The sequence below is a fragment of the Batrachochytrium dendrobatidis genome (genome assembly GCF_000203795.2).
Source record: "Batrachochytrium dendrobatidis JAM81 unplaced genomic scaffold BATDEscaffold_6, whole genome shotgun sequence".
In the NCBI taxonomy this organism is placed as follows: Eukaryota; Fungi; Chytridiomycota; class Chytridiomycetes; order Rhizophydiales; genus Batrachochytrium; species Batrachochytrium dendrobatidis.
Genome location: NW_006281104.1, coordinates 1,182,677 through 1,196,423, shown reverse-complemented (window position 1 = coordinate 1,196,423; position 13,747 = coordinate 1,182,677). Strand labels below are relative to the sequence as shown.

General features: G+C 37.2%; 4 protein-coding genes across 4 annotated transcripts; 3 read left to right on the top strand and 1 right to left on the bottom strand.

The window, feature by feature from the left end:
• The first annotated feature begins 507 nt into the window (after positions 1-507).
• On the top strand, positions 508-1,186 carry BATDEDRAFT_35147 (uncharacterized protein). Its single transcript, XM_006679059.1, has 2 exons — positions 508-858; positions 926-1,186. The coding sequence occupies exons 1-2, from the start codon at positions 523-525 to the stop codon at positions 1,157-1,159; spliced, it is 570 nt and encodes a 189-aa protein (XP_006679122.1). The 5' UTR covers positions 508-522; the 3' UTR covers positions 1,160-1,186.
• A 549-nt stretch (positions 1,187-1,735) lies between these two features.
• Positions 1,736-5,812, top strand: BATDEDRAFT_25162 (uncharacterized protein; the record flags this gene model as incomplete). Its single annotated transcript, XM_006678982.1, has 10 exons — positions 1,736-2,358; positions 2,451-2,980; positions 3,046-3,140; positions 3,226-3,403; positions 3,506-3,731; positions 3,807-3,948; positions 4,022-4,616; positions 4,776-4,936; positions 5,084-5,216; positions 5,334-5,812. The coding sequence occupies 10 exons, from the start codon at positions 1,736-1,738 to the stop codon at positions 5,810-5,812; spliced, it is 3,162 nt and encodes a 1,053-aa protein (XP_006679045.1).
• A 167-nt stretch (positions 5,813-5,979) lies between these two features.
• Positions 5,980-6,623, bottom strand: BATDEDRAFT_11574 (U2 snRNP complex subunit RDS3; the record flags this gene model as incomplete). Its single annotated transcript, XM_006678811.1, has 3 exons — positions 5,980-6,069; positions 6,275-6,465; positions 6,572-6,623. 3 exons carry the CDS (start codon positions 6,621-6,623, stop codon positions 5,980-5,982), a joined length of 333 nt encoding a protein of 110 aa, XP_006678874.1.
• Positions 6,624-6,895: 272 nt separating this feature from the next.
• On the top strand, positions 6,896-12,065 carry BATDEDRAFT_25160 (uncharacterized protein; the record flags this gene model as incomplete). Its single annotated transcript, XM_006678981.1, has 14 exons — positions 6,896-7,250; positions 7,355-7,414; positions 7,532-7,669; positions 7,770-8,353; positions 8,429-8,581; positions 8,690-8,800; positions 8,890-9,400; positions 9,495-9,511; positions 9,592-10,468; positions 10,549-10,868; positions 10,981-11,058; positions 11,136-11,390; positions 11,670-11,788; positions 11,825-12,065. 14 exons carry the CDS (start codon positions 6,896-6,898, stop codon positions 12,063-12,065), a joined length of 3,819 nt encoding a protein of 1,272 aa, XP_006679044.1.
• Between the last annotated feature and the right edge of the window lie 1,682 nt (positions 12,066-13,747).

The following is a 13,747-nucleotide window of genomic DNA, read 5'->3' as shown; positions in this document are numbered from 1 at the left end:
TCATCTGCTAGCAGTAGTATCTTGTCCCCCACATCTCATGGAGCAGGTACTGCGCTGCGTGCTGCCAAGATGCCAGATATTGTTTGTGATGTAATTTATGAAAACCAGCGAGGAACCAGTCTTTTTGGAGCTCCAAAGTTTAGTAAAAAGGTGATGAATGAAGTGGGAATCGGCTTAGATCTAGTGTGGATATTCTGTATAGCAGTTTGGAATCTATTTATATTTACTGACTATCAAGTACATGATCATTTTATCAGTCATTATTGCCAACAGGTATTTCATGCCGAATAACTATCGGGTCATTTTTTGTAATTGCTGACACGACAGATACGATTGAATCTATAACTCAATTCTATAAACTCTAGACTTTCCGGCTTATTCAGATAAGCAGGGCGGATTTGTAGTAGATTTAAAGCTATTCCAATGCAGACCTACCTGGGAGGTACAATCCATTTTAATTTAGTATTTTGATGTATCATGACTTTTATTAAGGCTGGTTTTGTGTAGTGGGTATCAGATTGGATGGTAGATATGAATGGCGATGTAGATCAGGAAGGATGGTGTTATGGCTTGCAGTTTATTAGCGACAAATGGTCGGGAACATGCAGGACATCGCATTATGTCAGAAGGAGGAAATGGATTCGTATGCGTAGAATGAAAGGAGCGAGCAGTGCAACGAGTGGATCACTTCCATCAGCTACAGCAACAACACCGACGGGAAGTGTGAACGGAGCAGGGGCAAACTCTTTGGATGAATTGATTGTCAAAATGCAGCGTGCCCGTATTGATCGAGAGCGAATAACGGATTTAAAAAATTATTTACTATTGGCAGACTCACCGACGTTTCCTCCATCAAAGGTGACTTTTAGAATAGAATTGCTTCAAGATTTATATTTACTGACGAATAAGTCGTACATTGGTATAGATCCAATTGCTCATAGCACAATGCGATCACGAATGCAGCAAGTTGCGGGTAGCACTGCTACTAGCACCTCGAATGGAACTAGCACAAGAGCAAGCGATAGTCAGTATCTTGCAAGGATTAAAGTTTTACAGCGACCGAGTGGAATTTCTCAAAGCAACATCATTAACAGAGTATCAAACAATGCTATCCAAAAGCGAAACCAGCCCAGCGGATGCAACCACGTTGTTGAGTTGACAATAAAGGCTAAATTGTTTGATTTACAGTCGTATTTGTGTAAAATAAAACTCTAATAAGAATGTCAGAGTATCTAATAAATAACCAGTCTCATGGAATGACTGATTAATTTACAAGACAATATTGCGTCGTATAAACTCTTTAGTTGAATGGTATTTTTGGTGATTAGTATGAAAACCACTGCATTTCTGAGACGTGCGATTGTTGCTCTCTTGAACTGGAAGCGCAAACGTACGAGATGTTAGGATACATGAATTTGTAAAACTTGAGAGCAATCGAACCCAATATCTGGCTTTAATTTTGGTGATCGTACAGTGTATGGTTATGCCAAAAGACAAGATAATTTCCATTCAAAACTATAATTTGGTTTTGAATGATAAACGCTGTGGTTATTAAACAATTGAGAATGTCTAATAGGAAATCAACGAATATCCAACACTTGCAAAGCGAAAAGTTGCTGCAGAATAAAAACTCCATTTTGCGTGAACATAACTGCAGTTCAGCCAAATTGGCCGAAATTGTAAGCTGGATTCAAATATTTTGATATCACCACAATAGTTGGTTCGAAGCTGAAGGATGGACCCATTGTTGAACTACGATCATGCTGTTGGCCATGGTTTGGCATCTTCTGATCAGGAACAAAAAAGACAGCAACAGAATGATAAAAAGACCAAAAGAAAGGAGCAACGTGCAGTAAAACAGCAACAGCCTCAGCAGTCCATGCAACCACCAGCTATGCAGCAACCTATGTTTGTTCCGCAGTTTCCATACTATCCGATGCATCAACAAATACCCTCTCCGATGAATGTTCATATGGCTTGGTCATCTCATGTTGCACCAAATGGGACGACTTACTATTACAATAGTGTGACTCGTGAAAGCACCTGGAAAGCACCTCCCATCATGCCTGTTGAGCCTAATCAGTCTGGTAATGACCAACAACAGGACGAGCCATTGAATTACACTGATACTAAATCCGATGTTATTCCAGACAGTTTTAATAATAATACTGATTCAAATAACCTCGAAAAGTCAAATATCACTTTATCACCTAAACTGCCCAAGCAAGATCTGGAAATCAGTTCAGACAATAGTTTGGATTCAGATGATAAATCTGAAGATCAAGATTCAAACGATGATTCTAACTCGGATTCAAGCGAGGAAAATGATCAGACTATGTCAGAGCGTGCCATTGCCATGTATGTGGTTTTTGTATCTATAGTATCTAACCTTGCACTATTGCTGCTATCCACGGTGTAGATTCTAACACGATTTGTATTTATGAAACCAGGAAGGTGATTCCAGATACCAGCTGGGCGATCGTGCTTACCAACATGAATCACGAATTTTACTTTGAACAAGAGTCCAACGCAGTATCTTGGGACATGCCCGAGAAAGTTGTGAATATTATTGGCGAGCTTTTAGCTGATGCTATGAATGTAAATTTGGATGAGTATGCTGAATCAGAGGCAAAGGATGATGACGATCAAGATGGCTTACAGTATGCTCAAGATGATGTCCAACTGGATCAGTCAGAGCTATTAGATGCTAAAAATCAAATCAACTCTTTAAAACGAACCGCAGATACAGCATCTTTTGACCCAACTGACTTTGAACCAGCACAGCAGATGCCACGCACCACCCAGGATTTTTTAGAAACTGAAAATTTGCAATCTACTTCCAATGAGCCAATCTCACCAGAATTGACACACGCAGATCGTTTGCAGAGTTTTAATGAAATGTTAAAGGAAATCAACCCTTCGCCATTTGCAACTTGGGAGTCAGAGGAGACTAAAATGTGCAACGATCTTCGATTTAAATGTATGTGTGATTGTATTGGACTGGTCAATACGTTTGTACCATGTTTCTAACTCTGTTGATAATAGTAATTTCAAATCCCAAAGAAAGGCGAAAGTTATTTGACAAATATTGTGAAATCCATGCAACTGCGGCTACAAAGGAAGCTGTTGCTGCAACCAAAGTATGGTATATCTGCATTGACTTTTTTGCATAACTGTATCTATTTTGATGATACTATTATGACTGATTCATTTTTGTTAATTTAGGATGCTCGACAGATATATATGGGTTTGTTGGAGACAGAAACAACTATACGATCAAAATTCAGCGATCTAAGTCGTAAATTTAAACGAGATCCTCGGTTTACTAAACTCACAAGTACTTACGAACGAGAGTCACTTTTTAATGCGCATATGGATAAGCTTAAAGAGCGACAGGCTAAACGTAGGGGTTTTTATCAATGACAGTGATTTATCTTGAATATGATTTTTTTGTTACGCTTACTATTTAATATACCTGATTAAATGATCAAACTCTGCTCCATAGGTCGACAAGAAGAGTCGAATAATATAAAAAGTCACTATATTGATATGCTCAAGGAAACAAAATGGATCAATTCACGAACATCATGGTCGGATGTATGCCAAAGTCTTGGTTCTGATAAACGGTTTTGTGCTGTTTCCTCGCCAATTCATCGTGAAACTTGGTTTAGAACTTTTATTTCTAGCCTGTCTACTTCATTGCAATCTAAATGTGATGATCAGACTGCAAGGTTAGTTTTACTGCTACTGACATGGCAAAACGTTTTATTTACAGTACTGACGATTGTTTATTGTTTTAAAACAAGTATTCGAGAAAGAGAAGAACAGGTTCGCATTGAACGGTCTACTCAGCAGCGTAAAGCAAGAGCTCAATTGGATCAGCTTCAACATGACGAGGCAGTTGTACGATTTCAATCTTTGCTTATAGACAGTGTCAAAAAACACTCGGTAAGACCCATTGTTTATTTTAGATGGGTTTGTATCCAGCTAAATCCTTAACATGCGGTAATTTGTAATTTAGATCAAGTTTGAAGATATTGAAAAGAGTTTAGAAAAAGATTCTCGTTACCCACATCGACTGGATCTTACTGATCGTAAATCTGTATTTGAAAAGCACACTGATATGTTGTTTGAAAAGCGTTTAGCAGCGTTTCACTCGCTGTTGGATACAGTCACCAAATTGACTTCAACCTATGCTGATCTGGCATCTTTTTTGAACACAGATGCAAGAACTATTCAGCTTGAAGTTGAATCTGATTTGGCTCTTGAGCAGATTTTCAATTCTTATATGGCTAAGAAGCGTAAAGATGCCAATGCTGCACTTGAGGTATCTTTCTCCAAGAATGCGTTCATTGACTTTCATGTTCGTGCTGCTATACAAAGTGCAATTGTAGAAGCTGTAGAAAAGGGACTTAAAGAGCCTGCCGAGGGAGATGAATGGCGATGGATTTCATTACATGAGATCAAGCAAGTAATGCAATCGGAACGAACATGGCTTGTATTTGATGCGTTTCCGCTTGAGCGAGATCGTATGCTCATGAAGTATGTGAAGCAAGTTGCAAAGAGGGTAAGGGATGAAAAGGGCGGTACTAAAGACAGAGTTGTTGCTAGTTTTGGTAAAGCTTAATAAACTGCTGCTGGTGATTTACAATGTAAAATGGTCTGAAGCCATGTTGGCAAACCCATTTGTCCTGATGATTGGTTTGTGGGTTGAATTTTTTTGGATTTTCGACAATTTTCGACACATTTCAACACATTTCGACACATTTCACCAGCATACATGGATAGCAATGAGCAGAAGCAACCTGTCAAGCATAAAAAGAAAAATCCTTTGAATCCTTTGGCCAAAAAGTACGGTCATCATGTTTACAAAAAGACAAAGGAGTCTAAAAGTGATTTAAAGCGGAGCATCCGAGATAACGAGAGATCTCTCAAGGTACAACTGGCTATATATATTCAACTACACTGCTTTCTTCAGCCAAGAAATGCAAACTTTGAACCAATGGGACGTCTAATTCATTATTTTTTTCAAATCATTGCATATTTGTCCTGTATTTTAAATTGATTTATTGAAACTATTTAGCGCAACTTGTCAGCAACACAACGCCAAGAGTTGGAGAGACGGGCAAAGGCACTTCAACTCAAACTAAAGGAAAAGGGTCAGGAAGAAATCGAGTCTAGACTGTATGAGCAGTATAAATATGTTCGATTCGTCGGTATGTTGGCTCGAATGGTTTTAATTTTCATCGTTTTTATAAACAAGATACTGAGTGTCTGGCTTTGGAGTTTTATGCCAGCTTTGATGTACTAACCTTTTAAATGCATTGATGCAGAAACCAAAAAACTGCATCGAAAGATTACTCAAACAACAAAGCAAATTGAAGTTCTGAGCAGTGAGGGTAAAGATAATAGCAAACTACAGTCATCGCTGGAAAGCCTCAAGATGCAGCTGCTCTATGTTTCACATTACCCTTGTGACACCAAGTATATTTCTCTTTTTCCAAAAGAGCCGTCTGCACCAGAATCGCATACTGCAGTTCTTCAAAAACAAATCATGGACAAGATCCAGCAGGCACATGAAGCAGGACTACTTGAAAAGGGATATTTACTTCGCATGAACAATGACCAAGACAGTGACACATTGAATGAAACTAATGCTACAGCAGACAAAGAGAAAAAACAGATACCAAGCACAGATCTCGAAGAGCTGGGTAAAGATGTTCACGAGAGCAAGTCCAAATCTGGAAAGAAATACAAAAAGCAAAAAACTATATCTACTGCAGAAAAGCCCGACGAATTTTTTGTAAATTGATCTTTAAAAATAATGTATTTTTAATGGTGCAGGAATAGCATGCATTTTAAATGAATGCATCTCATTTGGTTCCAAAAAAGATGGGATAATACCCAAAGTGATATTTGCGACTGATACATATACCAACTTTGTGCATTTGTCCCAAACTTAAACCTGCACCAGCAATGCTACCGCTTTTTAAATCCAAACTTTTTTCGTTCATAAAATAAGTCTGTTTTGCTGCTACCGAGATTCACAATCTTTGGACATCCATCCCTCTACAATTATCCAGAATGCATTATATTGAAAGACCAAATTTCCAGAGTACAATGCATGTCAATTTGAGTGTAATGAGACGCACAACAGATCGCAATAACGATCGTGATAAAGTAGTCAGATGTATTAGAGATTTCAACGAATAAATACTTGGTTATATAATCTAATGAGTAGAGCATTGTTCAAAACAGTTGAAGCTGTACATACATCTTTTTCTTGAATCACACACTCTTTACAGTAGTAAGCGTCCGAGACACCAGGTCCACCACACACAACACATCGACCAACCAATGAGCCATAGTTGCATTCGTCGCATATACGCACCAAATCTGCTGGTCGAACCAGAGAGTCACAAATGATGCAAACACCATCATGCTTCTCACAAAGTCGCCCAATGGCTATTTATAGTTTAAGAAACAGTCAAGGCAGTCAATGGATTGCAAGACACTAGTCAAAGAGAATGAGTCGTATAAATATAATATACATCAAAGTGTGCATCTGTACCTATTCCTGGCTGTTTGCGACAAAATATCAAGTCTGGATGATGCTTTGCCATTCTGTCAGGCTGTTGGTGATTGACTTGCGCTTGAAGGAAACAGGATTTGGGCGTTTTTCCACTGTCTTCAAGGCAAACAAATGGCCAAATCAGCAATAAATTTGAGCGGGTTGTTTACTTCACACCATTCAGTCTAGTTCAAGCATCAGCTTTTCTAAAAAGCTAGAATCAACACTTATTGTCATAAATATAAATTCGATATACTTTCAGTATTCAGTGATTATTTAAATTCCTATTAGCAGCATATACAAAGTAAATTCCAAATTGCATCCATGGTAATGAAGCGACTGTTTTCGCGACTGAATCCACCAAAGACTGGACAGTTAAATAATGCATCCGACTCAAGCATGCTGTCCAGCTCGGCCGTCTTTGGAACTAGTCTATCTATGTGTGTCGAAAATGATGCCATCCGTATCCTCCAGCATCCATTTACAATACAAAATCAATCAGACTTTCTTTCGACCCAGGATGTTCATGGCAACTTGGTTTCATCCCAATCCGAACAATCAGTAAAGCATAAAGCAACCAACTCATCTTCAAATCTAAAAAGTACAACCGCAAGACCATTGATACCCAATGTTCCCATCATTCTTCAACAATGCATTCAATGTCTCGATACTGAAGAAGGTATGCAACATCGCAGTCTGAACAATTGTCTTGTGAAACTTGACATACTTTTATCACGCCATTTAGCTGTTTGGCTAATCATTGTAAAATACAATTTGATACAGGACTATCAACCCAAGGACTATTCCGTACAGCAGCTTCATCAAAAGATGTCAAGGAGGTTCGTAAAAATTTGGAGCATAGTTGAGTAGTTTTGCTTATATATTACCTGTAAAGCCTATTTTTTAATTATACTGTTATACTTGGTAGTATTTCCTGCTTACTTTTCTAAACAAATCTAGATTTAAATATTTGGGCAGCAACAAAACCTGAAATGGACTTGAATTTGATCGTTTCTTCGATAATGAAGCAATGGATGAGAGAATTGACGGACAGAATTATTCCCAGGGAATTTTTCTATGATTTTTCTGTAGCGGGAGGTAAATTGGCTGGCTTGGAGTGATTTTATATAGCTTTATCTTTTAATGCATGGCTATAGTAACAAGTAGAATTGGAAAACTAAAATCTTGAATGATTTAGACTCGATCGAACAACTTAAAAAAGTCGTTTCTAAACTACCCACAATTCACCAATCAACGCTGGTATACCTTTGTCGGTTTCTTGTTCGACTAAGCTCTAAATCGGATGTAAACAAGATGACTATATCAAATATAGCCATTGTATTCGGTCCAACCATATTTTACTGTCCGTCCGACTCACAAGCAAGTCAAAGCCCTGTGGTTCATTCTTCATCGCCAAAAACTGCAACACCAATCGCTATAGAAAGATTTATGAGTGAAAGTATCGAGGCAGCAAACATCATCACTGAGTTATTGAAACACTTTGAAATGTGGAATACAGAGTTACCCGACTCAGCTCTGCCTACGATTTACAATGATGGTATGGAAGCAGTACATGACCACAAACCACACATTCAGCAATCGGCATCTGTCACGAGTTTTTCTTCGTGTAGATCTTCTCCCGAGCCTATGGAAAAGGAAATATCAAGCATACAAAAACAAAAGGTGGATAATCTGGTCGAGGAAAGCATAGATGCCGTACTATTTGGAATTTCGCGGAAAAACCAAGAGGCAATCAACTCGGCAAAAACCTATTTGGAGTTGGTATGTTGGGCCTAAGAATGAACGATTCAATTGAGCTTTTAAAACTAGTCATGAATAATCTAATGATAAATACAGGTACCAGTACAATCGCCAACACACGTAAAATTATCAAGCAACCCTCGTATAGATACAACACACGTATCACCAAAAAACGAAACGGTCTATCAAAATGAATTACCTACTTCTGCCATATATTTGGAATTTAAACCCAAGAAAATCGAAAAGCAGGTAATTCATATTAAAGCAGTGAAATATGATGATTTTTATTACTGCACGGTTTAGCAATTAAATCAGACTAACTGTACTTTTACTGATTTGAACGTTTATTTAACCCAGGATCATCCTGTTTCTGAAACCGAACAAACTCTTTCTCAAATTAAACACTCTCATTTAACTGAAAATGATGTTTTCATTTTGAATCACAAGAAACGAGAGGATTATATTTATGTATGATTAGTATTAGAAATTTTATGACTTGACTATCCGAGTTTTTTAAAAATTCTTACAGCTAACTTATATATCAATGTTATTGGCAGAATTTAAAAAGCAAGCCTTGTGGACCAAATCGGCATATTCCCAGCGATATATACATTGAAAATATGCAAGATGATTTTAAGAAAGCAGTTGATGTTCAGCCAGGCATTCTAAGCGACAGTGCAGACCAGTTCATAAACAATTATCAACCATGGAAAACAAGCTACGACTCAGTACAAAAAGCAAATTCATTGGTAGATTGCATACATAGTAATTCCCAGCCTATTGATTTGACCAACACGAAACAACCTACAGTTGAGCCAGTGCTACACATAGCAATCTCCAATAAAAAAGTAGTGGATAAGCAAAGCTTTACCGATAATACCCCTGTAGCTCGAGCTCCGCTTTCACAACAAGCACCTTCTCTTCCGAATTCATTCCATCCAGTACCAGTTCAAAACTCTCCCATGCAAGATACACGGTCCTCACCTAATGGTGAAAAGTCGATCAAAATTGCAAATGTTCAACTATTGCATCCAGTACGATCGTCATCACGAACCATTGCAGAGCCAGGTATTTGACTTTTGAATGACACGACTTTTTGATTTATGAATGTATACTGGCACTGATTTAATGTGGTTTAATCATAAACTTGTTATTTTTACAGGATTTTTAAATGAAAAGGTATAATACTGTTGCTTTTGAATATTGTTTGGAAACAATATTACAAACTCGGCTTATTAATAATAACAATCTTTGTATAGGTTTTAACTCCAGAAATATCGGAACTGGCCAGAAATATGTATAGTATACCTCCAAATTTGAGCAGCCGGGATGATTTGACTCAAGTATCAAAAATATCGACTAAAAAACTGCTTGAACCACTTGAGCGAAATAATCAGCAGCATACGCCATTGGGAACATTATCAGATACAGGTAGTAGACCTGTATTACTTTCATTAGAATCTCCAAATCCAGCCAAAAGGCTTATTGCACGGGAAGCAGCTATTGTATCTCCCATTTCACCATTTACACCTGCGATCCGCTCAGCTAGCTTGGCTGCATTACCATCCCCATTGGCCACAGGAATCCAATACACACCCATATGTCCTTTGCCTGTTTCATCCGGACAGATCCAATCAAAGGATGAATCCTTTTTAACCCGACAATCCAGCAATTCTCCAGAATTGCCACTTTTAGCAAGATCCAGATCGATTAAAACTGCACGAAACGATTTCAAAATAAGCGAAACTGTATTAAAATCAACCAAGAATAAGTATACAAACGCTAATTTGGAAGATGAAAAGAGTTCTGCAAAAATCTTGATTCCACCAACAACACATACTAAAACTCCTTTGGATAAACATCAACTCAACACTGTATTCCCGTCAGTCAATGTCATTGCATTGCCATTAACATCAACTATTCAGCAAGCTCACTCTAATGTATCTTCACAACAACCCATGTTGTGTATTGAAATAAATGGGAAGCAGTACTCAAAAGCCGATTTGAAAAATATCAAGGATGAGTACAAGATGCTTCAAAAGCGTATATATCAAACCAGAACCACAAATCATATTACTACTTCAAACTACGATAATGATCACAATCGATACATGCAACTCAAAGAAATTTTTCGAGGTATGTATTTAGCTATATCATGGAGATATTGTGAATGATTTATTGAAAGATACGAATGTAATTTGCTGATTTTCAAATAGAATTACAAAATAAAATTAAAGAATCGGCTCATGGCAATGTGTTTTCGCAAACTAGACTAAAAACAGATGATACGGATGCTGAAACTTCGCCTATTCTATTGACTCCAAGCATAACAGATCCAAGCAAGTACTCGGCTAAATTGGCTCTGGATTTAATCATGCAGCAACGAAGAATTAATAATAGACCCGACGAAATTGATCAAATGACAATGGAACAAATTAGACAAGAACGGGAGTTTGTCAAATCAGAGCTGGCAAAACTCAAAAAACATTACTCTGACCACGCTTTAAATGCATCAAGTTCCACCACTACGAGTTCTGTAAGTTAATTCTTATGGTACACGAATTGATCGATCCTGGCTGTAGAATATGTGCATGGTTATTTGATGCTATATTATTGTACATTAATCTAAAATGTTGGATAAATACCAGATTTCGAAGGAAGAAAGACTGATCATGAAGCAACTATACTTGTGGTACTGCAATCTCAAACAAAAGAATGGTTTAGAGGTATGCCACTGAATAACGCGGAATTGCATTCTAACACTATTTTCTAACCAGTCTGAAACAAATACTATCAATCCTAGAATGTATCTTCATTGGATACGAAACTAATAGATACTGCCACATTGGATATGCAAGACCAAGTGTGGATTCAGAGTAATCAAAAAACAGTAAACTGTATATTTGACGAAGACATGTATCAAAACCTAAAGAAAAATAAGCGAGAGCTGCAGATTAAACTGTTTGAATATCAGACTATGTTTCAACAACAGCACGGTAGACATGCTCAAAGTATCGATGATTGGGAGCCGCTGAAAGTAGAATATCTTCAATACAAGGTATGCCAATAGAAAATTTAAACTATTTGAAAAATACAACACTGTGCAAAGGTATAGACTTATTTACATTGTATTTAAATGAATATAGATTATTCGCAAGAAAATACAAGAGATGAGCATCTTAAAGCCATAAATTGTCAATGATTCGAAGTTCAGATTTACAATATAGAATGTTCAAGTCAAAGCTGTTATCTAATTCGAATAGGTAGACATCGTTTGAACGAAGCTCTCCTAAAATGAAATTCATAACCTATCATTAAACTCTTGTGTGTCTTATAGCTGTTTGATCTAGCACTTTTATTACAGACATTTTCAGACTATTTGATTGTTTCATGTTTATCAAAACTGGTCAGGCATTTTTCATGTGCCAATGAGTCTTACCATCCCTTCAATCATTTGTAATCCTAGCTTTTATCTTTGTTTTGCATTACTAGCTGTTTTAACACACCTTTTGAAAAGAATTCTTTTTTTATATCTAACAAACATAATCTTGGAAGCGACCAGCCCTTGTGGCAATACTACTTTAGCATATCTGTAGTTGCCATTATTTCTCAAAAAGTAACTGCCAATCAGCTTTTACTTTCATTATTGCTTTTATTTGATTTTAAATATCTGGACTCGAATTGTGAAAGAAATGTTCAATTTTTAAATATCAGTGACATTTCTGAAAAGTAGTTTTTCAAATGGTCCGTGACATTAATATTGCATTTAATCACATCATAAAAAGAGTCACTTTGGACACCATTTATTAATTGATCAGTATATATATGACATTGAATGATGACAGTTTGAATTGTTATGAAACTCAGTGTTGGATTCATACTTCAAACGAATTAGCGTCAAAGTAGCAACAATACTCGCATTCAGTTTTAATACATTCGTGATTGAGATCATCTTTGGTAATGAATGGCAAATGAATCCCAAGCAAGCATATCTGTCAACACACTTGGTTCAAAGTATTTGCAGTGTCTTGTTGGCGAATCGATTTTTTAAAATATTGGTGTCACTTGATAGTCTATCCAGTAAAGTGTCCCTGTTGTTGGGTTGCGTTTAAACCAACGGATGATCAGTGATGTTTGGTACAAGTCGTGGTACTCGCAGCGATATACCATATCGCACTCTTGACATTGCTTTCCAGTTTCAACACAACCATCATAAAGATTCAAGTTGAGATTTGATCCAGAATACCAAAACGAGATCAGATTGTTAATTTAGCAAAAACTACAGCACTCAGTATTCCCGTGTGGTCCCCCACCACAGTACTGACTGAGCCATCACAAGCTTGACTTCGGAGATCGAACGGGATCCGGTATTTTCTTGTGTGTATGGCCGTAGATGTTGATTGAAACCAATTATACGGTAATATTCGTTAGATGTGTTTGTCAAATACATTGTGGTTTGGTGTCAGCACTTGTAAATCAATACTGCATGATATTCTCATCACCAATGATCATCTGTTTTATATTGGATCTGAACATTGACAACTACACGTTTGGTGATTGACAATCATATGGACAACCAGATGATTCCATGACACCGCATATCAAACTTGATGTTCAATACTCCAATCATGTCGATAATAGTTGAATATTGTGCAGGTAGATTGTGTAATTGATACTCTCGACTCAATCAGTTACTTTGCACTTGTCATCCATGCTAGCCTTTTCAACAGTCATTGCCATTGATTGATATGTTTAAACAGAATTCTGAGATCGATCATCAGTAATTGTGATAATGCAGCCTATACTTGTTTTGATTGATACAACTCTACCCAATGGTGGACATATTGTATTACTAGTCAATGTCTTGTAAAAACAGCATATTTTGGGCTGATAGTTCTGAATGTATTTCATTCAAGCCTTTACTTGATATTGAATGGATTTATTTGCTGAATAAACTCGAATATCAAAGCATAGATAACTCCATGCAAGTGTGCCGTGTTCATTCGAGGTTAAACTAATGGCATTACTTGTCACAAAGCCATACACACCAAATAGCCATTACTAATACAGATTGTTTATACATTGTTACAATATACTTTATTCAATAAATTGTAGAAACAATTACTAGACTTGAACATCTAGTTTTGATCGCAACTTTTTCCAACATAGATGCAGCAAATGTCCATGCGAGTGCATCCAGAAGTAGGCTTAGGACCACGAGTAGTGGTGGATCTTTTTGTGGTAGATTTCTTTGTAGTAGATTTCCTTGTGGTGGTAGCGCGTGCAGTTGTTGTAGGTCTTGCAGTAGTAGTAGCTTCTGTGGTAGTAGACTCTGTTGTGGTAGACTCTGTTGTGGTAGCTTCTGCGGTTGTAGCTCCTATGGTTGCAGACTCTACTGTGGTAGCAATAGAGACA

Bases quoted from the DNA above. Each gene is read 5' to 3' on its own strand.
- BATDEDRAFT_35147 (XM_006679059.1), top strand. From the start codon at position 523: ATGGTAGATATGAATGGCGATGTAGATCAGGAAGGATGGTGTTATGGC. The intron at 859-925 runs GTGACTTTTAGA...ACATTGGTATAG, and splicing joins CGACGTTTCCTCCATCAAAG to ATCCAATTGCTCATAGCACA.